General features: G+C 38.2%; 2 protein-coding genes across 4 annotated transcripts in view; one reads left to right on the forward strand and one right to left on the reverse strand.

The window, feature by feature from the left end:
• Positions 1-27,837, reverse strand: otoa (otoancorin). 3 transcript variants are annotated; one of them, XM_083536253.1, is made up of 30 exons: positions 25,921-27,837; positions 24,200-24,242; positions 22,570-22,650; positions 22,354-22,427; positions 21,943-21,964; positions 20,535-20,574; positions 20,267-20,381; positions 20,093-20,161; positions 19,809-19,996; positions 18,909-19,075; positions 17,759-17,880; positions 11,671-11,816; positions 11,434-11,542; positions 10,782-11,000; positions 10,521-10,682; positions 10,240-10,380; positions 9,957-10,012; positions 9,756-9,873; positions 9,550-9,668; positions 8,489-8,624; positions 8,116-8,309; positions 6,656-6,746; positions 3,929-4,091; positions 3,468-3,643; positions 3,053-3,205; positions 2,384-2,526; positions 2,171-2,307; positions 1,877-1,974; positions 1,116-1,281; positions 1-607 (listed from the first exon to the last, which is right to left on the reverse strand). In XM_083536253.1, exons 3-30 carry the CDS (start codon positions 22,619-22,621, stop codon positions 528-530), a joined length of 3,456 nt encoding a protein of 1,151 aa, XP_083392379.1. In that variant the 5' UTR covers positions 22,622-22,650; positions 24,200-24,242; positions 25,921-27,837; the 3' UTR covers positions 1-527. The 3 variants fall into 3 exon arrangements, with proteins under 3 accessions (XP_083392379.1, XP_083392380.1, XP_083392378.1); XM_083536254.1 differs by lacking the exon at positions 25,921-27,837 and having other exon boundaries at positions 24,200-25,715; XM_083536252.1 differs by lacking the exons at positions 24,200-24,242; positions 25,921-27,837 and having other exon boundaries at positions 22,570-22,933.
• Positions 1-27,875, forward strand: part of pianp (PILR alpha associated neural protein) — a 169,691-nt gene that overhangs the window by 107,224 nt on the left and 34,592 nt on the right. The window lies entirely within an intron of this gene.

Genomic DNA, 27,875 nt, shown 5'->3' on the forward strand with positions numbered 1-27,875 from the left:
GATGCCAAGAGTGTGAAAACCTATTATTTATTCTAAGGGAAGGATTTTTCCACTGAAAATAAACTATAACGTTTGTACATTTACATATTTGTTCGGTCAAAGTTAATCGTAATAGCTTTAAATGGCCTAGTTTGTTGCATATAAACAAAAGGCACATGCACACATCACTTAACCATGAAATACCTTTTGACAGCCGCTGTATACCTATAATCCAGACTCTACATTGTATAATAACAAAAAAGTGTGGTATTTTTTCGTACTGAAATCTGATCACTATACTGAGCTCCTCCAGACTGAGCATTAAATGCTTTCACAAACTAACTGTAAAGGCATTACAGAGAATGTTGTATTCGATTTTTCTCCCAGGTGGATTCATTGTTCCTGTAGTGACTCTGGCAGCTACTAAACTTTGAGCCATTTTCTTTACATGTCAGCTAAGCTAACAACGGCAGGCAATGCGTTTGCCAGGAGTGTGCGGTATAAACATTCCCAGCTAGCTTTTTTTTTTTATTCTGTTTTGTGAATTCTTAGCGAATGTATCCCAAAATCAGCAACACGAGGGGTTGCAGAAGCACAGCCATTCCCAGGATGCTTTGTTTCACTGCCCCTGGATAAGACATAGAGAGAATTCTTGTGTTAGTGGTTACATTTATAAAACCACTTCCTTTGTAAGAAGCAAATTTGATGTTATGTAGCTAGGGAAATTCAGGAGCCAGTATGGTTAGTGAAATGTTTTGGATTGTTGACGCAGTAGAACAATAGTGCAGATTCCTATTAAACATGATGTAAATGCAGCTTCATAATTTATCTGAAATCTAAAAAAAATCCTGATCTCACTAAATTTGTCATTTGTACCTAAAATATCTCAAGTTATTATTGGATATAAAATTATTTTTTTGCAGTATTTACAGGTTTGACTGAAAAATCTGTTTTGAGAGTTTGTGGTATACAGTATTTCTGATGCTACTTATAAATTGCCTGATTACTCCATAATGTTTACTGTGTTTATCAGCCAGTGTGCTGCTTTTATGGGGAAAAAAAATCAATCAGTCTTTACTGTCTATGTGTTCGATTTTCATTTATTTGCGGATTGCACGTTTTTTCACGTCACGTACCTCCTTTCTGGGGCAGTGTGGTTGTGGGTTCAGAGTTTTGTGCCACCAGTCCCACTGCTTCATCTACAGCTGCTCTCTGCTCTACTCCCAATGCGGCACGCTGAGACGTTGTTATCGCTGCTGCGTTGTCAGGACCCAAAGCCCTTAACTGGCTCACTGACATCGCCTGCTCAAAACAACAACAAAAGAAACACATTTAGAATAGAACGTACTTTCCAAAGAGGAAATACAGCACATATCCACAATATAGTAACAAAGTTAGGGGTTTGTCTATGTTAGATTTGAACAGCCCATTCCACATTTATTCCCCTTTCGCTTTTAGAATAATGTCTACTAGATTGTGCTAGTGGAGGTTTGTGCTAATTCACCATATGTGTTAGTAAAGACAGGGACTGATTTAAGGTGAGGGTGCAGTCAGAGTTTCAATCGTGGTAACAGTTTGGGAAAGAAGCACATATGGCAGTTAAAGACAGGTGTCCCAATACTTCAGTCCATGTAGTAAAAATATAATTAAAAGTTGATATCGGCACCAGGCATGTATTTTTTATTAAGGTCACATAAACCCTAACATCTGTAACATTAATATTAATGCGGAAGGGGCTAACGCCTTCTCACAGACGTGTTTGTGTGAGGATTATAAATGGGAAAATGGATTATTTGCAATACACCTGAAAGCTGATTAATCCTAAATAAATAGATCACATATTTATAAGAATAGTGCTGATTGTCATGAGGTGACTAGTACAGTATGAGTGACTCACCGCCAGCCGGTCCGGAGGAATGAAAGCGATGACAGACTGACGGATGAAAGGCATTACTGAGGAGTTTAGAAGTCCTAGCTCAGTGGCATTCAGGCCGGCTACACAAAGAACATTGTGTGTGATTATTACAGAAGGCGCCACATTATGATCAAGACTGCTAAACTGACGTGTGTGTGTGCTTAGTCATTTGTTCCAATTAACTTATTTACACTTAACTAGGGAAGGCATGGGAATTTTCATGTCCCAGGAAACATCATTAAGGTAACTCATTATTATTTTAAGTTTGGAACAGACCTATTATGTTGCCCATGGTGCTCACTTCAGCTTCACCCCAGCCTTTTGGGTCACCGAAAGCAGCAACGGCTTTTTTCTTCAAACACTCCAAGACATTTAGAGGACAGGAAGCATTGCCTATATCCCCCACGGCATCCCTGCACATCCACAGCAAAACAGACATTAGCATACACTCAGGAATAATCACGGTTGTCTTATTGAGGCTGAACTCACTTGAATTCTGTAGAATTGAGCTGCTCGGTTTCATTGGGCTGCAGTCCGCAGATAAACTGGCCCAGGCCTGCCATGTCAAGGGCACTAAGTTTAGCCGGCTTCATTCCAGTTCTCGTTATGAAACCCCGCAAGACGGCTTCCTTCTGCAAGAACCGTGAAAATGGCGGCCATGTTGGTTTTAACATTCACATACAAATGTATAAATGCCTGTTAATATGTGTGTTCTAGGAATGTGCATGTCCATACACATACATACAGTATGAAGCAGCCAATGCATTGTAATACGATTCACCCATAGTATGATGAGTTATTATACTTCAGACAGCAAATCATAAATTAACTTAAGTGACTTTTGACTTCTAACGAATGGCCCTTTCACAAACAGGCTTTTATAGTGGGAAAAAAATTAAATAAACCTAGATAATCTTTCTCTGTTCTGTCTCCAGGAAGATGCAGCTCTACCTCTGCCATGTTAATCTATATTCCATGTGACTCTCAGGACACGTCTTGATCTCAGGACAAATGCCAACTTATATCTGATGCACACTTTTTTAAAATCACATCGTTAACTTTTATGCCGATGCACTGATGCAAATCTAAAAATCTAACTGTCCGAAGTGTGTATGTGATATAACATGTCTACTCCTAGTTAATAATAATGTGGTATGCCTGTGTTTGATTCCACTGGCAGACAGACAGGAGCTCCAGAGTATCTAGGGAAGCGATGCTCAGGTTTTGGAGTTGTTTGGTGCTGAAACTCTGAGAGATGCAGCCAATCTCCAGTATTTTAGATTCGTTAAGCATCGATACATCACCCAATACCTGCAAAGTAAATAGGGAACATTAGTAGGATAAATGAAGCAAGATATTTATTTCCAAAGGAATAATATATATACAGCATTTTGTTAACACAATAATCCTATTTAGAATTTGCTTTATTTGCAGATTTCAGTGATGCATCCAATCAGATATATACAAAGGGCATTGCTAATACCTCTTTTGTGTAATGAAATATGTTGTATGAATTTCTGGCACTGTGAGTGTGTTTGTGTTTGTGTGTGTATGAATGTCTATGTGTGTGTACCTCTACAGATTTATCTCTCAGCACGGTCAGTTGATCTGTAGAATAGTTATGTATCTCTCCCAGGAGAGACACGGCATCTGTAAAGGTTTGGGCCGACATGCTGGACAGCTGAGCAGGGCTCCAGAGCACGTTTCCCTCCCTCAGATCCTCAATCATTGCCAGAGTGGGTACTAGTGCTAAAGTGATTATTACAGAGGACGATCAGGAGACACAAGTCTTTTACACAAAAGTAAGCAATTCTATTTATTTGCTTATTCACTTGTGCTTATAGCATGTTAACCAGAATTAGCATAACACACACACACACACACACACACACACACACACACACACACACACACACACACACACACACACACACACACACACACACACAGACAGACACACAGGTTTCTGTCCAATGCTGTAGTAATAGCTGAGTTATCTCTTTTTTACATACTATACTATATGAATGAACCCACTCTCTCTCTTGCGCCTCTGCTGGGTGATTTTCGTTTTCAGCTGGAAAAGTTTGTGCTGAAGGGCTGAAAAATCAGGCCAGGCACGGAATTCCTCTGGAGCCACAGCTGCACCCTGAGCCTCCATGCTTTGTAGCAGATCTGACAAAGATTTCTTCAGCCAGCTCTATAGACCAGAGATTAATGTAGAGGTTAATAAATCGAAAACGAATATAGAAAAGAAGTAAAATGCAAATAAGGGACATCTTAACAAGCTGAAATATCTTGAATATAACCAAACGTATCATTATTTTCTGTTATATGATTGCAATTAACCAAATATAATATTATAAACCCTAAGCCATTTACAGTGCATCTGGAAAATATTCACAGCGGACGGCGGAATGAGTCCAATGCCAGCGTCCGGCAACAGTGGATAAGGTGGTCCAGCTGGCTGAAGACCATTTGGCTGCATACCCAGGGGCTGGCGATTTCCCTGTGACTACTTCCAGCTCTTTCTCATTTTTCACCTGTCACTTCTCGCTCTCTTTTCTTTCCCCTCCCACGGAGACGGGGGCTAATACCCCCCCCCCCCTTCCTCTCCTACTTCTCATTTTCCGAGGTCTGTGCCTCCTGTTCCAGGTGGGTGATTCGGCCCACACAGGGGGGAAGCGAAAGCCTGTGCCGGTCTGTTGGCGCTGCGGTGAGCCGGGGCATTTCTTGGAGCAATCAAGCTGGAACCTACCGCATACTGGCGAGTATTCAAGGGGGTACACACCAGGTGTTGGTGGATTCGGGCTTTGGGCAGACCACCATCCACCAAAGCCTGGTGCGATGCGAGTCTTTAAATACTGCATGCTGGGTGAAGGTGAAATGTGAGCACAGGGATATCCACAAATACCCACTTGTAGCCATCACTGTCTGATTCGGGGAGGGGAAACATAGTGTGGAGGCAGCAGTTGGAGGTAGTCGAGGAGTCTCACAGTGTTTGGAGCAGCCCGGTGGTGTTGTTCCCAAGAGTGACGGGTTGGTCCGGTTCTGTGTAGACTACCAAAAAGTCAATGCAGTATCTAAATTCGACGCATATCCAATGACTCGCATAGATGAGCTGCTTGATCGGTTAGGCGAGGCACGCTTTTATTTGACACTGGATTTAACCAAGGAATATTGGCAGATCCCCTCCCCACATCCCCACATGCTCCTAACTTCTCTCTTCCCATATTGCAGACGGACGTTTGGACGTTTCGGTGCCAACAGAAATGCAGCTCTCTGTGGTAAGACTCGTGGCGGCGGTCTGTGTGTTTACATCAACACGGAACGGTGTAAGTTCTGTCCTCGTTTCCACCTACTGCTCATCGCTGTTGGAGTTTATGGTTGTGAGATGTACACCTTTTTATTTACCCTGGGATTTCACCACCTCTATTGTGCTCGGAGTATACATACCACCTAGCGCTAATGCTAAGAAAGCGCTCAGTGTACTCTATGGGGCCATTAGTGAACTACAAAACACATACCCTGATGGATTGTTTATTGTCGCCGGAGATTTCAACCATGCAAATCTCAGGACTGTGCTTCCTAAATTTCATCAGAATGTAGACTTTGCAACCAGAGGAGAAAACACACTGGATGTTGTTTACACAAACATCCATGGCGCATAGCGCAAAAGCGCGCACACGCCAATAGAATTCACGGCCACTTCCAGGACAGCGGAGATGGCGTGCATGTTGCAGGGCATCCAGGCGATCATGAACTACAAGACGACATCACCTGCTTGTGACACTGACTCGTGTGTTTCATTGGGACTTCCCCGAGCGCTTGTAGGAGAGCAAAGATCGAGTGCAAAGGCTGAATTTGCACTCACACAACAGATAGGAATCCTGTCCATGGGACAGAGGATAAAACACTTCCTTACAACTGCGGTTCTGCTGACTAATAAATGTGTAGCAATGCACAGCTCAAATCACATCATCAAGTTCGCGGATGACACGACCGTGGTGGGTCTTATCAGCAAGAATGATAAATCAGCATACAGAGAGGAGGTGCAACGGTTAACAGCCTGGTGTGGAGCCAACAACCTGTCTTTGAACGTTGAAGAAACTAAAGAGATGGTTGTTGACTTCAGTAAAAGCACAGAGTGATCATTCTCCACTGATCATCGATGGATCCTCCGAGGAGATCGTCAAGAGCACCAAATACCTTGGTGTTCATTTGGCCGATAAACTCACCTGGTCACTCAACACCAGCTCCATCACAAAAAAAGGCCTGTTTTGTCTTTGCACTGTTTGCACCAGGTTGCACACATGCATTTTATGTGGCGAGGACACTTACTAGTCCTTAGCCCTGTGTTTTCTGTTTCTGTGATTGTTGTATGTAGCAACAGGGTTCTGGAGGAACGTTGTTTTATTTCACTGTGTACTGCGTCAGCTATATATGGTTGAAATGACAATAAAAGCTACTTGACTTGAGATCATTTTAGTGCATTTTAATAATTTATTTCTAGAATAATAGAAGAACAAAACTACAGTATGATTGTAGTGATTGATGACCCTAAATTATCATATAATTGGAAATGAATATTTCACAATAATTTACAGGATTTAGAATTTTGCAATCGAGTTGAGAAATCATGGCCTTCATCCAATTCTGGCACTATAGCTTCACCTGTATGTTTATAATACCGTATGTGGGATCTTTTTTCTGATCTAACAAGATAGTAAGATGAATCCGAGCTGCCTGAGACCAAATGCTCACCTTAAAAGACAATTCCTCAACGGCTGCATCGTTCAGTAAGAGGAGGGGACCCAGTGACTTCATGACATCCTCTGTCCAATTTGAAGGGGCCCTAGTTAGAACAGTAAGTATAAATGTTAGACATTTCATTACAGTAAATAGCAGGTAATATCCATTGCATGATGGATGCCTACGCATGTTACAGCAACGCTTTAAACAAACCTATAGTGGTGGTGGGGCAGATCCACAGCAATTTGTATCAGTTGTTCAACATTCAACATTAGTTCACATACTACTCAGTGTAAAACATCTTTTGTACAATATATTTCAATAGATACACTTTTACCAAAGATGGTAAAAAAAAAAAAAAAAAAGAAAAATGTCTCCTTTTTTTCAATGGCGTATTTTCTTGAGGCTAGTCACCAGGTCTTAAGGTTTATGATTTGAGTTTGAAATGTTAACCCTGTTTAACGAAATTAGCTTTCCACACCGATGGAAACCACACCAGATACAGACACACAAGTGAAAGGCACATCTAAAACTGCTCGACATGCTAATAGCAATAGTGGATGAAGTACAAAAGCCATGAACTTAGTGCACCCTTAAAATTTTCCACAGTAAAAGTACAAATGTCTACCTTGCCTACAAATGTACTTAAGTGTCCAAAGTACTATGATTTATTATGGCTACAATGTTCCTATTATAATTTTTTTCACAAGACTCTTGCTTAATCAGCTACCAGTACTCTTATCATGCCAATCTATTAATAGAATGATATTAAAACAAACACTGATTGATATCTATTAAAATGATCATGAGCCCAAAATCTAAATCTAAAAACTACTTCAAAAACATTGTGCAAACAAGGCCACGGGTGCTTTGGCAAGTTAGAGTCAGGAGTTTCATCCATCATTTAATACTCTCGAAATGTTCTGCTTGCTGTTGAACTGACGCTGAACTGTATGTTATGTGATAAGTAGATATCACCAAGCGGCAATAAAAAAAAAAATTCAAAACAGAGCGTGCTCTCGACCCTGATTGGTCGATTGCAGCGTGTTTGATGAGTTTCTATCGTCTCATAAATAAAAATGAATGATTGATTTTGCAAAATGTAGAGTAAAAAGTAAGATTTTTGATTTTGAAATGTAGTGAAGGTAAAGTTAAAGTTTCCCCAAATGCAAATACTTCAGTAAAGTACAGGTACACGAAAAAGCTACTTAAGTACAGTAACAAATTACATTTACTTTGTTACTGTCCACTACTGGTTAATAGTCAATAGTAATAGCAATTTATAATAGTAATTCTCTTTATATTTATTAGACAGTATGCTATATCAGGAAACCTCTCACCTTAATTTTGAGGCCATGCAATTAAACATCATCCTGCTCCACTACAATCTATAGTCACACAATTAGATATAATGAAAGAGGCATTACAAGATGTGTAAACATTTGTGTATGTAAAGTAGTGAACTACGCTACCCATAGAGATTGGTGAGCAGAGTGAACAGGGGTCCTCTGTAAGGCCGGGGAATGTATTTGCAGGATGCCAGGGCCTGCACAGTAAAGTTCAAGGTATCAGGTTTTAGAGAGGAGATCCAGGTTGGGTGCAGATCGCACACAAGTTCACCCAGAGATGAGATATCTGCCACAGACACTGCAGATGCATTCTTCCCCTGAGGAGATAGAAACAATGATGATGTTAGAGCTGGTTTTAAGATTCAGAGCACTGAAATCCTGGTCAAAAATGTCTGGTCATATAGTGGGTGCATTTGATTCCCATCAACATATAAAATTATTATTATTATTATTGTGTGTGTGTTTGTGTGTTTGCGTGTGTGCACGTTTGTGGTACCAGGCAGCTGAGGGCTTTGTTTCTAAGTTCCCGACGTGATGGTGCATTGTTGGGAAGAGATGAGAGGTTGGCTTGACTTAGCTTCTCCAGAAAATAAGGACATAAGGAGGTTGGGAGATCCTGAATCACCTGTACCCTGTGCAGTGTTTGATTATACATATATAAAAGATTCAAATGTGTGTAGCAGTGTTTTTTCTGTTAATTGTAGAATTATTTGAGCATACAGTGCCTGTCAAAAGTTTGGAAAAAAATAGTCTTTTAGGTTTTCGAGTGACACGTGCATGCTCCTGTTGTTTAACACAACAAACTTGGTCATTTAATGGTATGAAGATTTATTTTGACCAAACAATATATAAATGTAAAAATGTGTTTTTCGTTTTTATTTTCACAGAAAAATCTTCCCTTAGGATCAACAACAGCTTTAAACAGTCTTGGCATCTGGACAGCAGTTAATTTCTCCAAATATTCAGCTGAAATACTTGTACCATGCCTTTTGGAAAACTTGCCAAAGGTGTTCTTCACTAGTGGGAGATTTCTTGCTGACCTTGCAATCCAGTTAATCCCAGAGCAGTTCAATAGCATTTAGGTGCGGTAACTGGGCAGGCCAATCCATTACACTTTTTAAAGCATGGACGTATGGTTTGGGTTCTTGTCTTTTTGTATGATGAAGTTGTATCCATTTAGCTGCAGTCGATGGAATTGCATTAATCGTATTAAATTACGGAATGGTAGCCATGTGGGTTCCTTTCACCAGGAATAATCTTGAACCTTCCCTGCTCTAAAACAACTCCAAAACATTAAGATTTCACCTCCCTGATGACTGCGGGTGCAAGGCAGTCTGCTAACATCTTCTCTCCTGTTCTCTATCTTACATAAGTTCTTCTGTCAGAGCCAAGAATTTTTCATTTGGACTCATCTGTCCACAGAACTTTTTTCTACTCATTCACTGTCCAATTCTTGACAGTTTTTGCCTTTTACTTAGTTTGTCTCAAAAAACTTTCCAAACTTTTGACAGGTTCTGAAATATTAGTATTATTATAGTAAATCTGTAGAAGTAATACGGTAGATGGATAAGTAGCAGAACTGGAATGGCCTGGAGCTCTGATTTGCTGATATTTTTGAAATATCCAGGTCTCTGCTTGTCCAGACTCTGGAACAGTTTGCTAGCCATGCAGCGCACCTGGGGATGTTACAGCAGATATCAGTTCAATGTGGAGGAGAGAGGGGGCAAAATCTTTGTATTTGTAAAAAGTGAAAGATGCCATACCTGTGTCCGAGAGAGCAAATTAGACTTGGCGAGTGTTTGAATTGCTTCTAAGGTTTCAGTCTGAGCAACGCCATCAATCATGTTGCAGGTCACACCCTGAACAGCCTGGCCCAGCTTTCTGTTTAGAAACAATCGTGTTCGATTTTGAAGCTGAATCAAAGGCAACCTTTTATATTAAATGTTAATTAATCGCTGGCTTACCTGATCTGTTCAAGTTTAAGCCCATTACCTACAATCTTCTTCAAAAGGTAAACAGACTATGGAGAGAGAAATAAAGACCAGGAAGCGGATGAATGTCTTTTCATCCTACTTCCTGGACTTTATTTCTCTCTGTAAAAGTGATTATGGTTTATTTTTTGGACGGGATTTAACACAAATAAAAATGACACTATATTGTTAGTAGTTACTAGTTAGTATACCAAATATACCTCCAAGTATAGGAATACCTAATATAGGAATCGATTTAATATGTTTGTGTGTGTACCTGTGTGCTGGACCATCTGCGGCCCTCTAGCTGATCCAAAGTATTGAGGTTTGCTTTGTCAAGAATGGAGAGAGACAACGAGGCAAGAAAAGCATCTGGAACTTCCTTCACCAAATAACTTGCGTTTACGTCAGCACGCATCTAGGGACAAGTGTAAAAACTAAGGTGTGAAATCAAACCATCCTTACCCCTCTTTCTCTATGCCTTATTTTAATTTACTGCATATATATATATATATATATATATATATATATATATAAAAATATTTATTGTTTTCCTACCCCCACAAGCAGAGCCTTTTTCTGTAAAGACGACAACTTCTCACTTATATTTTTCAGGCCCTCACTTCCCAGCAGTCCAGATGCCTTGACATTTTTGAGCAGCTCACTGTCTACACCTCTCACCATTGAGCCCAGGGACAACAGTTTCTCACCACTGATCTCCTACAGAAAAGAGACAATTACGAGGGCATGTACAGTTTTTTTCTTAACCCGGTAGCAAGAACAAGACAAGCTAAAAAAGAAAGTAATACGTGTCCGAACCTTAACCTTCTCCAACAATTTCTGGGCCAGGATTTTGGCCTGAGCTGGTTTCCATTCTGTTTGACTCAGGCTGGATATAGAGCTATTAAGATTGTCTTTGGTGAAACTAGATAGTATGGAAGGAGACAGAACAGACATTGCGGAACCCAGAGAATGCACCATATCCCATGTGGGAGGCTCGCCATCTGACATCAACTTCTTCACCAACTGCTTTCTCATCTGAGAGAAAGACAGAGAGAGAGGGAACGACAGCATGAGGGAGAGACACAGAAATGGAACAGGAAAGATGAAAAGATGAGGGAATACAAACCGGGTAGGTCAAATCAAAGCAACCACAATAGACTAACAATATGTCCCACACAGACTACAACTTTCAAACCTCACACATACGCCCATATTCTGTTTCCCATAACTTAATTTCCTAAAGCTCAAAATCCCATAGCTGTTTCGTATAGCATCTTTTTCCTATAACTCAATTATACTTAATTACACGTCAACATGCACAGACATACATATAGTAGTATAAAGCAGATATGTGTGCACACTGTCTGTTTGCATGTAGAAAAAGTAGCTGAGCATTTCAATAGCAATACCTTTTAACTTGTGTCTACAAATCAGAAGAAATAAATACTTTTTCATTTCAAGAACTGACCTCATTAATATTACTGGATTTACAGCCCTCCAGATGAGGAAGCAGCATTTTAATGTGTGTAGCATTCAGCAACTGGGACTCATCATAGAAACAGATAAGATATCCTAACCTGGGTAAGAAAACAGAAATGTTAAATTCTTTCAAATCTGTGATAATGTTCATTGGAGGAGCTCGAACTTGTACAGACCTGCGACAAAAAACATAAAACCATAAAATGAAACCTTATGTGACACACACCTGTCCATTTGGTTGGGAAAGTTTTGTTTGGCATTAAAACATTCTTGCTTGAGGCGTTGCATTAGTGTCTGTGCAATTGCATTCTGCATCCCACTGATGTTATTGAATGAAAACGAGAACTCGGCAGACTGGAAGAACTTACACAGCTAAGAGAAAGAGACATGAAAAATAGAGCGTACAAGAACACATTATTTGAAGGCCAGACTTCCACTGATACATTGAGGTCATCTGTGTTTTATCATTTTACATATTTCAAATGTAGATTTGGAATTTTGTTATATCCACAGTGTTCAGTATTTATTTATTATGATTACAGTATTATTAGTATGAATTTAATAACACAATTCTGATTTTTATTGAATCGGAGGAATAAAAAAACAGCCTGACATTTTTATATTAATGAAGAATGATTTGCACTTTTAACAGAATTACAGTAATCCTCCTTTACCGCGTTGGTTACGTTCCAAAACCGCCCACGATAAACAAAAAAACCCAAAATGATTATTTAAAGTAAATCATCCTCCCACACACTTTAAACACACACAGAGAACATTTGCAAGAAAACAGCAAGATGAATTTTGTGTAAATTGGTAGAAATACAGTACACTGTGTCACATTTATAGTGAGTAGCGTAGTAGCGTAGCCTATGTGTAGTTTCTCTGCTTGTTTATTGGTTGAAGTTTATTGGCTTCCTGTGTTTGACTTGTTTGCCGCGAGTTACGTGTTTGTATCTCTCGGCGTCTTTCAAACAAACTTTGCTATCTATCCATCCGTTTTTCCTCTTTTAATAATCCTTAATTGTTTTTGTCTTCCTGACTTGTGCCTGTAGTTAGTTAACTCGACTATAACTAGTGTTGTTTATATTTATTTTCTCTCACTCACATCTCTGTATAATAAATCTGTTCGTGACGATAAGCACTATGCCGGTTGTTTGTCTGCATTCGAGCACAGGTGAGGACTCGTTCGAGTTGCAAACGGTGGCGTTGGAGATGAAGGCATTGGAGAAACAGATTCGCGAGCTGCATGTAAAGCATGACCGGCTGCGAGAGCGGAAAGCGGCGCTGGAAACATCCCGGGCGGACGCGCACTCATCCCAGGTAAACTCCCGGGTTGAACCTAACGCTCCCAGCACATCAACTCCGCGTGCTTCTATGCCCAGGCCCAGCGCACCTACAACTCCGGCACCGGTGCAACATGGACCCTGGATGCGACCGCGGCGGAAGAGACAAGCCAAGCCCCGATCGAGGACGTCTCCACCTCCACCACCGGCCTTCGAGATCTCGACCGAGAACCGCTTCGTCCCCCTCCGCGAGACGGAACGCGACACTGTTATTCTCGGAGATTCCATCGTCCGGCATGTCCGCGCTACCCGAGCTAAAGGTAAGGTGCACACTCGCTGTTTTCCTGGTGCTCGTGTTCTGGATGTCGCTGCGCAGGTACCCGCGATCCTGAACGAGAATTTCGGAGCGGTTGTTCTCCATGCCGGATCAAACGACACCAGGCTGCGGCAAACGGAGATCTTAAAGAGGGACTTCAGGATCCTGGTGGAGACGGTACGCAGCACATCACCCACAACGAGGATCATTGTGTCAGGACCTCTTCCCACTTACCAGCGAGGGGCTGAGAAGTTTAGTAGACTTTTAGCTCTAAATGAATGGTTACAGTCATGGTGTCGAGAACATAAACTTCTCTTTGTTAATAACTGGAACTGTTTCTGGGAGCGTCCTAGGTTCTTCCGCCCTGATGGCCTGCACCCCAGCAGAGTTGGAGCAGCAGTGCTATCAGATAACATCTCTAGGATACTTCACACCATCTGACTGGTAAGACATCAAGAAATCTTCAACTATAAGAACACGCATACTACAGACCAAATAGTTACAAGTTCACACACAGCCCAGTTTATAGAAACCGTATCTATTCCTCGTGTAGTAAAACCAAGAATTACATACACAAGATCCAGAAATAATCTTATTGCAGTTAAAACTGAAAAATGCCAGATAAACAAACACAACAAAGTTCTAAAGTTTGGTCTTTTAAACATTAGATCACTTGCACCCAAAGCACTGATTGTAAATGAGATGATCACAGATAATAATCTCGATGCACTCTGTCTCACTGAGACCTGGATTAAACCAGGTGATTATATGGGTCTAAACGAGTCGACACCGTCAGGATATGTTTATAAGCATGAGCCCCGTCAGACTGGTCGTGGGGGGGGGTGTAGGAACCATTTATAGTGCTTCTCTTAATGTTAGTCAGAGATTAGGATTCAGCTTTAAATCATTTGAAGTGCTCGTTCTTAAAATTGCACTTTCAGACATGCACAGAAAACTCGCTCTGGTCACCGTGTACAGACCCCCAGGACCCTACGCTGATTTTCTTCATGAGTTTGCTTGTTTTCTCTCAGACCTCCTGATCAGCTTTGATAAAGTGCTGCTTGTAGGAGATTTTAATATTCATGTAGATGATGAAAACGATGCCCTAGGATTATCATTTGTCGATTTACTAAACTCTTTTGGAGTTAAACAAAACGTCACCAGACCAACCCACCGTTTTAACCACACACTAGACTTAATAATATCCCACGGAGCAGACGTCACTGATATAAATATTTTACCTCAGAATGATGACATCACAGACCATTATCTCCTACTGTACACACTACCGGTAGAGCAGATTAACCGTGTTTCACCACGGTATCGACTTGGTAGGACTATTATTCCAACCACTAAGGACAAATTCATAAATAACCTGCCTGATTTATCTCAGTTTCACATTAAACCCATAACTGCTGATCATCTTGATGAGATGGCAAACAACATAGACCTTATCCTCACTAGCACTTTAGACACTGTTGCCCCCATCCGGTTAAAAAAGGTTCGAGAACAAGCACCTGCACCTTGGTATAATAGTCATACGCAAAATGCCCTAAAGAGAACAACACGTAATCTGGAGAGAAAATGGAGGAAAACTAAATTGGAGGTATTTAGAATTGCGTATAAAGACAGTATGCTTAGCTACAGACAGGCGCTAAAAGCTGCTAGAGCTAAACACCTGAGCAAACTCATAGAAAATAACAAAAACAACCCCAGGTTCCTTTTCAGTACAGTCGCTAAATTAACAACAAATCAGGGATCTGAAAAATGTGTTCCATCACAGTTTAGTAGTGAAGACTTTATGAATTTCTTCACTGAAAAAATAGATAACATTCGAAAAACAATTGTGGCAGTTCAACCTCTGACAGCATCTCCCGACACAATCGTACTTACAACCCCACAACTACACTGTTTTACATGTATAGGACAGGAAGAGCTGTATGATGCTATTATGAAAGCTAAATCAACAACATGTCAGTTAGATCCAATTCCCACTAAACTACTGAAGGAAGTGTTATATACAGCTGGTGAGCCTCTTCTGAATATTATTAACTCTTCACTATCGTTAGGTCATGTCCCTAAATCCCTCAAGTTAGCAGTTATTAAGCCCCTCATTAAAAAACCTAATCTGGATCCAAACACGCTATCGAATTACAGACCAATTTCAAATCTCCCATTTATGTCTAAGATTTTAGAAAAGATTGTCGCTGCCCAGCTATGTAACCACTTGCAGGAGAACAATATCTTTGAAGAGTTTCAGTCAGGTTTTAGGCCCCATCATAGCACAGAAACTGCTCTAGTTAAAATCACTAACGACCTGTTTTTAGCTTCAGACCAAGGCTACATCTTCCTATTAGTTTTACTAGATCTTAGTGCTGCGTTTGACACTATAGATCATGATCTTCTCCTCGATCGCTTACAGAATTACATCGGTATTCAGGGACAGGCATTAAGCTGGTTTAAATCCTACCTGTCCAATCGTTACCATTTCGTAGATTTAAATGGAGAGCTATCCAGGATAATGCTAGTAAATTATGGCGTGCCACAAGGGTCAGTTCTGGGACCCCTGCTTTTTACAATATACATGCTTCCATTAGGAAATATTATTAGAAGGCATGGAATTAGCTTCCATTGTTATGCTGATGATACCCAGCTATATATTTCATCCAAACCAGGCGATACAGCTCAATTAGCTCGCATAACTGAGTGTGTTGAAGAAATAAGAGATTGGATGACCCATAACTTTCTGCTATTAAATTCTGATAAAACGGAGATTTTGCTCATCGGCCCAAAAAATAGTACACAGAAGCTCCAGCATCTCAGCCTGCATTTAGACGGTTGTTCTGTAACTACTAGTTCAACGGTAAAAGACCTGGGAGTTATTTTAGACAGCAACTTATCTTTTAAAAATCACATCAATCAAGTTACAAAAACAGCCTTCTTTCACCTTAGAAATATTTCTAAGCTAAGAAATATGTTATCTATATCTGATGCAGAGAAGCTCGTCCATGCGTTTATGACCTCTAGAATAGACTACTGTAATGCATTACTAGGTGGATGTCCTGCATCATTAATAAACAAGCTTCAGTTAGTTCAGAATGCCGCAGCAAGAGTTCTTACTAGGTCAAGAAAATACGATCATATAACCCCAATCTTATCGTCCCTACATTGGCTTCCTATTAAGTTTCGAATAGACTACAAACTACTGCTACTCACTTATAAAGCACTAAATGGTTTGGCTCCCATGTATCTATCCAGTCTCTTAACACGCTACAATCCGTCACGCTCCCTGAGATCTCAAAACTCTGGGCTTCTAGTAGTTCCTAGAATAGCAAAGTCCACTAAAGGCGGTAGAGCATTTTCACATTTAGCTCCTAAACTCTGGAATAGTCTTCCTGACAGTGTTCGGGGTTCAGATACACTCTCCCAGTTTAAGTGCAGATTAAAAACATATCTTTTTAGCAAAGCCTACACATAACACACATCACACACATCACATCACAACCTTGTGCTCCAGAACATCTGATCACATGCACATTATCAACTTGTGCTGTTAATATCATGAACAGCAGCTACGCTAATTCCTCTCCACTGCTTCTCTTTCTCTCCCCATCCCGAGGCTTCCTGAGGTTTGGCCAGCTCCAGTCACGTCCCACCTCGTGAAGATTATGGACCTATGGATGATCATGGAGAAGTAGATGCCGAGTGTTTAAAGGCCCTGGCATGGAGAAGCTGATGCTGGATCTATGATGATCACAAATTGTTCTGTATTGTTGAAAGATTTATGACCAAACTTTTGATGTCACCCATATGAGGATGGGTTCCCCTTTGAGTCTGGTTCCTCTCAAGGTTTCTTCCTCATATCATCTAAGGGAGTTTTTCCTTGCCACTGTCGCCACGGCTGCTCATCAGGGACAAACGCACACCATTCACCTTCACTGTTGTTTTCTGTAAAGCTGCTTTGAGACAATGTCTGTTGTGAAAAGCGCTATACAAATAAACTTGACTTGACTTGACTTGACTTGAAGTGTCTTATGATGTCAAAAAAGAGGCTGAATTAAAGATACACGTCACCTCATTCTTTACTTTCTATACTGTACTGTATTAACATTTTACTTCATTTTATAATTAATAATTATATTTTTAATAATAAATTCCATTATTTTAACATAAAACTCCATAAAAACAATTCCCTATAATTTTTTTTTGGTCTATCGTGCTATCCGCAAGAGACCGGGAAAATTAGAAAATGCAATTCCGCGATAAACCGGGGGCATGAAAGTCGAACCGCGGTAAAGCAGCGGATTAAAGTATTTAGAATTTGCAAGTGCTGAAACCGGCCTTCTAAGCCTGTGTCCGTTTTGGAGTATTTTACCAAGCAGGTTAAATATAATTTTACTATATTACTATATACTATTATACTATAGTTTTTACTATATTTGGCTTTTAATTTTAGTTTAATTTACATTAATTTTGATAGTGCATATATAGTTTTTAAATAGTTTACATTTTTATCAAACTTAAAAAATATAATTTTTTGTTTATATATAGTTTTAGTATGGTTTTTGTTTCTAATATCTAATCTTAAAAGCCTTTATATTTACAAATGTGTATTTCACATTGTATTAAATGTGTAATCGCTTTTTTTTATTTTATTTTAGTTCACTATAAAGAAAATGACCCAAACCTTTTGTCTACCCCCAAAAACTGACCTCTTCTGGAGGTATGCCCCTAACTTCTGCTTCAGGCAGTCGTGAAATGAAACGTCCCATCATCCTCAGCACATCAGCCTTCAACCATGGCATTTTCGGTTGACAGCCAGAACTTGAATTAACTGAAGAGACACAGAGGAACGTACATTTGTTACAATCAGTGTCTCTTGCTTTTACTTATTACACCTACAAATTTACTGAATCACATAATTATTATTTTATAATTATCTCTTTTATCTCCTTTATTTCCTCTACATGGTTTCTGGTTCAGTGTCTTTCACTAAATCAGCAAACTGGTACTTACTGTAGGCTGCAGTTAGCAACAATAGTCAACTGTCAAAAATGAACCAGTTTTACCGGAACTTTGCGGTTTGTTACCAGAATGTTTGCTAGACACATGATCAGAATCTATTATCATACACTTATATGAAGCACTTACAGCACTGCTATAAGCCAAAATTACAAAACTACAAGAATTAATAGTTTCTTCAAGTGACATTTCTTTTTAATATGTAATTTTTTTCTGAGAACAAATCAATCAATTAGGAATGATAGAAACAATGCAAATGAAAACATAGATTAGATTTCTTTAGTTTTTTTTATGGCATTTCATGTGTAATTTGTATTTTGCACAACAACAAATGTTTACTTAAATATGGTAGAAAGAACGTATTTCTGAAGGTTCTGCAAATAACCAAGTAACTTATTCCCTATTAGTAAAGACCTAGCTCTATTATTTGGAGATCTAGCAAATCAAAATTTGTGCCACTGTAAACTGGTTTCCCCTGAAAAGAAGAAACGGACCATGTCCTCAAGTCATGTCTTCACAAGCCTCACTTTGTTTACAAGGGCACTGGAATATATTTGGGCCTCATAGTTCCAGTAAAAGGAACGTGAATGTACAAGTAATTGTCTTTACCCTCATATCTAACAATATGTCCCACACAGACTACAACTTTCAAACCTCACACATACTCCCATATTCTGTTTCCCATAACTTAATTTCCTAAAGCTCAAACTCCCATAGCTGTTTCGTATAGCATCTTTTTCCTATAACTCAATTATACTCAATTACACGTCAACATGCACAGACATACATATAGTAGTATAAAGCAGATATGTTCTCGCATCTAGGTTTGAAAGGACATACTCATGGAAGGATGAGCTGGCATTTGTGGACTGGAAACACTATTGGAAAGGCTACGATTTGGACCACAACTTGGGTCAGCTTCCATGACTCTCTCTTTCATCCATCGACTGATATTGTTCCTTTGCTCTTCTGAAAGGGACACGAAGACCTCATTGAATGTCTGCATTCTGAAGAAAGCAGAAATGAATAAATGAGTGAGACGTGTGTGTGTATATATATATATATATATATATATATATATATATATATATATATATATATATATATATATATATATATATATATACAGTACAGACCAAAAGTTTGGGGACACCTTCTCATTCAAAGAGTTTTCTTTATTTTCATGACTATGAAAATTGTAGAGTCACACTGAAGGCATCAAGGGCTATTTGACCAAGAAGGAGAGTGATGGGGTGCTGCGCCAGATGACCTGGCCTCCACAGTCACCGGACCTGAACCCAATCGAGATGGTTTAGGGGTGAGCTGGACCGCAGAGTGAAGGCAAAAGGGCCAACAAGTGCCAAGCATCTTTCGGGGAACTCCTTCAAGACTGTTGGAAGACCATTTCAGGTGACTACCTCTTGAAGCTCATCAAGAGAATGCCAAGAGTGTGCAAAGCAGTAATCAAAGCAAAAGGTGGCTACTTTGAAGAACCTAGAATATGACATATTTCAGTTTTTTCAAACTTTTTTGTTATGTATATAATTTCATATATAATTCCACGTGTTAATTCATAGTTTTGATGCCTTCAGTGTGAATCTACAATTTTCATAGTCATGAAAATAAAGAAAACTCTTTGAATGAGAAGGTGTGTCCAAACTTTTGGTCTGTACTGTACGTATTTATTTATGTCCCTTTACTTTATTTTTCTCCAGCTACCTCTCTAACCCCCTCACTCACATTTCAGCCAGATGAGAGCCCTGCATAGCTGGTGGCATTGTTAGAGAAGAAGGTGAAATCTCTAGGAACGGTTTCGCTGCCCACAACAGCTTTTGGAACTGCTCTGTATCAAACTGTGTAGCATTCTGAATGATGACCAACCAGGAGAGAGGAGCCAAGACCGCCCGCATGAAACAGTTAGCCTTCTCCTGAAGAGGGGGAAATCAGAAGACATAAAGGTGAAATTTATATAAGAGTTTTACAAGACATATAGATTGTGATTATACACACAAAATAGCACTAACCGTAGTGTTCCACATGTGATCAATCATCTGTGGCAGATTCGAACTGTTGCACATTTTCTCTGTGATGTTCTTAAAGCAGAACATTCAACAAAGCATGAGATAAAATAAGGCTCCTTCAACTACATTAAATAAACTCACATGTAAGAATATATAATGTTATAAGTTGTGTAGTACCAAGGTCTGTTCTGTTTCATTGGCCTTCAAAATGGAGGGAGGGAGTGAAGAAAGAAGGGAAGCAAAAACAACCATAGGGTTTCCCATAGTCATCTCATTTGGATTGGACAAAGAGCTGGAAATGGAGGAGTTCCACACATCATATTATTCATCAAATAACAAAACCTACTCAGTTATTTGCTCTAGAAACGAATATGCTGTGCAATGTAGATGATATTAAACCAAATCATTTGACATTAAATGTTATATGTTTATTTTAACAATTTACCTGTATAACATGGAGCCCTTTAAGTTGGGTGGAGAATAACCTGTAGCAATGGAGCCATTTCAGATTGTCAGTACATGCTGCAAAATACATGACACTACAGAATTTTTAAAATAGAAAAACAAAAAGAACCCAAAGAAAAAGATATAGTCAAGCCATATTGATGTACTGTATGTTATTGTTGGATATTTCATAATATTAATAGACTTCTGATTATACTCTTAACTACCTATCCAAAAAGCTTTAAACACCTAGTCTCTCAAAATGGCAAAAAAAAAAGATGGAAAAATAAGTCCACATTTGACAATTTTGGCTCAAATGAAATTGTGTACGATGGAGAACAGGAGAGAAGATGTTAGCAGACTGTCTCATATTCACAGTTAAATATGGACTTAATAATTTGGGGTTGTTTTGGCATAGGGAAGGTTGGAGACTTATTCTAAATAAAAGTAATACTGAACCAACATGGCTACCATTCCATATTTCCATCTGGACTGTGGCTAATTGGAACCAACTGAAACATACAATAAGCCAAAGACCCAATGCTTACATCCAAGCTCTGTAAGCATTATTTAGAGAGGAAAAAGTCATCTGCAGTGTTATCTATCATGGAATAACCTGCCCAGTCACCATAACTAAATCCTATTTAAATGCTCTGGAATGAAGACGAAGTATTTTAGCTGAAAGATTGGAGAAACCAAATGTCTGAATGTCAAGAGTGTGTAAAACTGAATGTCAAGAGTGTGTAAAACTGTGATTCATGCTAAGGTAGGATTGTGACCTTGAAGCAATTCCTCCCAAGCCCTGTCTTTCATTTGACTCCCTGTTTCCCTGCTTAAAAAAAACCTGAATGAGGCCTTTCCTTCACACTGAACCGGTACATTCCTGAGCTTCACTCACTTTCTATTATGTCTGGTCTAATCATTCACAAACAGATTCTGAGGCAAAGTATCACTTGATATTGCTAAAACCTGCTTATCCATCCATTATACCTTCTTAAGAAGGCAGTGTGAGATCTTATATATATCTGCCATTAACCCACTTAAGACACTTAGAGTATTCTTCTCACCAAGCCACTCAAAATGTTCTGCTATGTGCTGAGTCTAGACCTTTACTTCCTGATACATACTGACCAACTGGACCCTACTGTTTTATTTAAAGCTTACCTGAAATATTCTAATGCCATGAATCTACACGCTCATAAATAAATAAAATGTATTATGATCACCATAACCTCAGTCAAATGGTAATAAAATGGTAGTAAAGTCAACTACATTAACATTATGACATGTAAAGTTCTGGGGAAAATTCCAGTTTTCCCACAAGACATCAATATGATCAAAATTATGCATCTTGGACAAAAAAAAAAAACTAACAAAAAAGAATGGATAGAAGTTATATTAGCTATTACCTTTCTTGATGCATGTCATCATCTGCAGGAGGAAAGACAAACATTTGGTAAGGTTATTTACAGATTATGCATTCTTAGAAAGCGCAAAATATAGGCTCAGAATGTTATCCCAGATGACAAGGAGGATATGATGTGCTGCATTATCTTTTTCATTAAAAAAAAAAAGATTTATTAAGTGATAGAGTATAAAAAAATGGGCCAATGTGGTACTAATGGCAAAAATACCTAGCCTTTATTGGTCTCAGCAACAAATCATCGCTCAAAGATTTGTCAAGAATTATATATTTGATCTATTTTGGCATAGGAATGTATTTAAGACTACACATGCATAGTTTTGTCCAGTCATTTAAACAGTAATAATTATAAATGAGGAGCTGACTGAAGTGGCTCTGAAATGTAATAAACAAATACCATCTTCTTGGCTATTTCCTTAAAGTCTTGAGGCATTTGAGGAAAGCCTAGAGGTAGCATGCACTGTGACATATCTGGAAAAGAAATAACAGACTGGTATTAGTGTGACAATGTTGCTTTCTTAGAAAAGGATAAGAGTAGGACATAACCCATGCAATTTATTTTTTATAACTCTTAATCCTAATTAGATTATTGTATAGTGTGAATTTAGTGTACCTGTACAATGAGCTAAAAAAAGAAAAATTAAAGTTCTTCGAGCCAGAGACATGTCAGAATCCTCCTTATGTCTCTCACCGGCTGAAAAATCAGACATGTTTAAAATTATTTTTAGAGAAATATGTAACAATAGGTAATGCTACAACATTATTTATTGGGACAATTTTACAATGCATTTGCATTGCAGCCGCATTTGTAATGTATTCAAAATTAGCACATATATTTGCATATATTTCATATTTGCGTTTTGCATGCAAATAGAAATGCCCTAATGTCACTATCACATGCAGAGTATGGCAGAGACGATTGTACATTTAAATGATTGTGGTGAGGCTCTGTAAGCTTACTAATGCGTAGATTCGAGAGGGAGTGAATATATATGTGTACATTTTTTATGTAATTCAGACAAATGTCCATATTTCCATTTAAGTCATTAACTAAGAAACCTTCTTTACCAGAAGTAACAATAATAAAAAGAAAATACAACTTTCTTATAAAGATACTCCGGTCTAAAAACCTTCCCAAAAAAAATATGATACTATATATATCTCAAGGGAATATCTTACTTTTACTCTACTACATTTCAGATAAACGTGCCGTTCCTTGCGACTTTGAAGTCAATATATAACCTACGTTAAATGAGAAGCTGTTGCAAGACCACGAGTGTAGGTTCTCTCACTTTAACTATAAAAACTTCATTAAAAGGTAAAATGTGCAGGAGAATGTATCTGCATCAATGATTTAAATATATTTCTCATAGATTAGTTTTTTTATTATTTAATATTTAAGTGCCTTCAAAAGCAAGTACTTTAGTATTTTTACTTAAGTACAGGAAGCAATACGTGCAATATTACCTGCAATATGTGCAATACCACCTGTGTGCAATACAACCTGCAATACGTACTTTCCCTCATCTGTATTTATATATTGTGTTGTGTATATACTTGTAATATTATAGTATGTCTTATTTGTCTATTCTTTTATATATTTGCATTTATTTTTTATTTTTCTTCATACTGCTGTAACAAAGAAATTTCCCCACGGTGGGACGAATAAAGGTTTATCTTATCTTATCTTATCTTATCTTATCTTATCTTATCTTATCTTATCTTATCTTATCTTATCTTATCTTAATACTTCATCAATTTCCACCAATTACAAGAGATTATTGTTGCTCTGTGGGTCCATTAATCAACCAAAGTCTGGGTCAACTGCCCATTTTCTTACTGTTAACCCAAATTAATGATAGTTGAATTTGGTCAATAAAAGCTTGAACACAAGTTGCTTCTAGTTAATAGAAATGGAAACAAATAACATATATCATGGTTGATTAATTCTCTCAGTTGTAGTTATGCTAAGCAATAACAGATAAGCAATCAAGGGCACCAAAGCCAGTTGTAGCTATGCTTGTTTTAGATTGTTAAATTGCCTGTTGTTTTCCTTCTCTATTTTGTAAAGTAGCTAAAGTGCATCTATTCAGCTAGGCGTTTGTGCCCTTGTTTCCTTATCTGTACAAATCTTTCACAGTTATTAGGAGCTATTGGAATAGAAGAACTACAGTAAGTTGAGCCAAGTAAACTACACGGATTTATGTTTGGAGCAAGATACATTTAGTGTCTAGTCGTCTTACCTCAGTTGAACTTAGTTTCCCTCACTGACGCTTGTACTGTGTGCTATAAAGAAAGAGATTTCTTTTTGAATGGTTGGTATAAGATATATGAATTACATTATTAGATATATCTTCACATTAGATCTACTTTTATTATTATGTTATGTTCCACCCTGATCAGCCCCACCCCATTTTTATTGAATACAATTCAACATTTTATTCTGTACCTATTCAATGTCTACATACAGTAGGAGTATAATTAGTTGCTCACAGTCAAAACAAAGCAGTGATTGCGCTTCATATTTTGCAAACCTCGCCACAATTTGCATCCATTTATCGGGACTACAGAAGCCAGACTTTGATGGATATACATTTTTTTTAATCAGTATATCAGTCAGTCATTAAATTAATTGCTAATTTAATGGCTTGATTCTGCTTTAACTATTAAACTCCTGCTGGAGAGGACTTTTTTTTCCATGTTTATACTTTGAAACATTTTATTATAACCAAAATGACAAAATTATACAAAAATGTAATTTTAAGAGAGATGTATTTAATTATTCATTTATATTCAGTGATATAAATGAGATTGAGCCAGTGCTCAGGATCAAAACAGGCACAATGGAGCTGTGAGGAGGCAACATTGCTCCAAGCACCTTTTAAGATAATAGATAGATAAATGGCCTGCATGTAAAGCAGTAAACTGTCTATTTACCAACAAACAAATAAAGTGTCCAACAAAATGTGTTGTGATCACATTTGTACTTGCAATTAAAATCACCACCAAATTAACATTTTGCATTTCAATATTTGCATATGTATGCAAATAGAAATCCCGTAAATTGTCGCAGACATCGCAGCAGACATGTTTATAATTTGAAAACAGAAGTTTTATTTTCCACTGTTGCCATGGTTTTGGTAGCCATGAGCATAGACTCACAGGTGTGCCCTATGAATGCTTCCTTGCAATGTCGTCCACCTATGAGGATTTGGGAGAGCTGCCTGGGTTACTGGCTGTGTGAGCAAAATCCCACCAGGATTCATATACAGAAAAACAATGCCTTTCAATTCTCATTTTCCACCACACACAAACAAAAATCACATGATATTTCTAATGAGAGTCAATCGTCAGTGAATAAAATAAATAACTGGTACAAATTTGTATAAATATAATAATTAATCTTAATAATCAGTGCATGAGAGTATAGTACAGCTAAGGTTTAGAAATATTTTACATTTTTAAAGATACAAAATTAAATATGTTGTGGAATTGAAAAACTGAATGCTATATAGAATCGGCAGCATACATACCTGTATAATACATTTCATCAAATTAAAAAAGTAATTCACAAATTTTTTTGTATTTCCACTTTTAGTGAAAACTGATTAGATCAAAGCGCAGTAGCCAAACTTCATGCCAAATTATCCTTGCATCTTCATCTTTTATGCTGAAAATGCTTAATTATTTAAATGCAAGAATGTGAGTGTGACCCAATGGAAACAAAAGAGGTCATGGGCCTATAATATTTAAAAATTAAAACATCCATATTTACAAATGCTTTCAAATATCTGTGCTGAATATATGCTGAATTTCGTACGCAGTGCCCAAGTCTGCTCTGCATTTGTCTAACTTTAATAACCCGGAAAAAAAAAAAAAAAAAAATTATATATATATATTATATATTATATTACATTTAAAAAAAGGTTAAATAAAATGTAAAAATAAAAAAGCACAGACTTACTGAGTGTGGTGTTCTTCTTGCAGGATACAAACAGGATGATGTGGGTTGCTGTAGAAATACACATTCATGCACCGGGAGGAGGAAATGTGTGTCAAGCAAAATTGTTACCCCTCCCACTATTCGGTGGCATCAGATGCTTGATTTCTGTAGGTGTCAGTTTCAGCACCATTATCAAATGGCGATTGATAATAAGTCCTAAAAACTAAAATAGGAAATTCCAATGCAAATAATCAGGAAATACAAGTTTTCACCCTTCTTGAACTTTTCCATGTTTTTTGTGTTATAATTGGGGAAGGAAATGGAGCTGGGATTACAGGTGCATCTGAATAAATTTGAATGTCGAAGAAAAATTCATTTATTTCAGTAATTCAACTCAAATTGTGAAACTCGTGTATTAAAAAAATTCAATGCACACAGACTAAAGTCGTTTAAGTCTTTGGTTCTTTCAATTGTGATGATTGTGGCTCACATTCAACAAAAACCCACCAATTCACTATCCCAAAAAATTTTAAAAATACTTCATAAGACCAATCAAAAAAAGAATTGTGGGCCTTCTGGGCCTTCTATGTTCATTCACTGTATATTCTCCACCCTTCCTCCAGACTCTAGGACCTTGATTTCCAAATGAAATAAAAAACTTGCTCTCATCTAAAATGAGGATTTTGGACCACTGGGCAACAGTCTAGTTTTTCTTCTCTTTAGCCCAGGTAAGACGCCTCTGACGTCGTCTGTGGTTCAGGAGTGCCTTAACAAGAGGAATACGACAACTGGAGCCAAATTCTTTGAAAACAGCTCTTAAAATTAAAGAGTGAGAAAAGTCAGAACAGTTGGTTAAAGCTGGTATATAAACATTCCTTAAATTGCTGCAAAAGACCTACATTTGTCCTGGTGCAACTAGAAGTCACATTCTGCCACAATAAATTAAGTATCACCAGGTATTAAAGTATTAAAAAATATCACCAAGTAAGGCATGGCATTAGAGAAGCGAAAAAAAGGGCAAACACACACACACACACACACACACACACACACACACACACACACACACACACACACACAATGAAATGGTTATGTACCCAATCAATGCTGGTCAATCAATGTAGAACTCACTCTGGCACCACTCTACAGTATGCTGCTAATATTTTTTTATATTGTCTGATGCCAATATGTACATACTCTATATGAACAAAGGTTCGTGGACACCAGACCATCACACCTATATGCAGCTCTTCTAAAAACTGCTCCAAAAAAAAAACTGAACACACACAATTGCAACTGTAATAATTCCAGCATGAAATTCCATGTAAACAAAGTAAGGTCCTTGAAGACTTCTTTACCCAACATCAATGCCTAATGTTACTGATGGCTGAATCTCCATTGCCACGCTACAAAATCTGCTGGAAAGTCTTCCCGGAAGAGTGGAAGCTATTGCAAAATCAATAATGAGGACTGAATGGTATGTAATGCATGTTTATAATTGTACAGGTGTTCACACACATTTGGCCATATGGTGTAGGTTGGCAAAGAACTGCAAAGTAAATCTAATTGTACATGTACGCTGACAATGCAGGTATTTGTATTTGTATATGGGAAATCAGCAAACATTAACATAAAGGTCTGAAATTGAACTGGTCGTCCTTTAGACAAAGCAAAGCAACCCGCTGGAGCATGGTGGTAGTAGGATGAGATTGTAGGGGTGCTCTTATTATCAGCAGGGACTTAAAAGGCTGACAGGGTCAAGGACAAGATGGATGCAGCCAAATTCATGGCAAGAACAAAATCTCTTTCAGTCTGCAAAGCCATTTGAACTGAGGAGGAAGTTTAAATTCCAACAAGTCAATGATCCTATTCATACCAGCTATCCTGAAGTTACAATGGTTCAGTCAAAGATGACACCTCAGTAAAAATGAGCAGAGGTGACAAAAGTACACACATCCTTTACTTAAGTAGAAGTA

Source organism: Silurus aristotelis (genome assembly GCF_946808225.1).
Source record: "Silurus aristotelis genome assembly, chromosome: 1".
In the NCBI taxonomy this organism is placed as follows: Eukaryota; Metazoa; Chordata; class Actinopteri; order Siluriformes; family Siluridae; genus Silurus; species Silurus aristotelis.

Bases quoted from the DNA above. Each gene is read 5' to 3' on its own strand.
- otoa (XM_083536252.1), bottom strand. From the start codon at position 22,666: ATGTCTGATTTTTCAGCCGGTGAGAGACATAAGGAGGATTCTGACATG. The intron at 11,001-11,433 runs GTCAGTTCTTGA...TCTTTCTCTCAG, and splicing joins AATCCAGTAATATTAATGAG to ATGAGAAAGCAGTTGGTGAA. The intron at 9,874-9,956 runs GTAAGCCAGCGA...GTTTCTAAACAG, and splicing joins CTTAAACTTGAACAGATCAG to AAAGCTGGGCCAGGCTGTTC.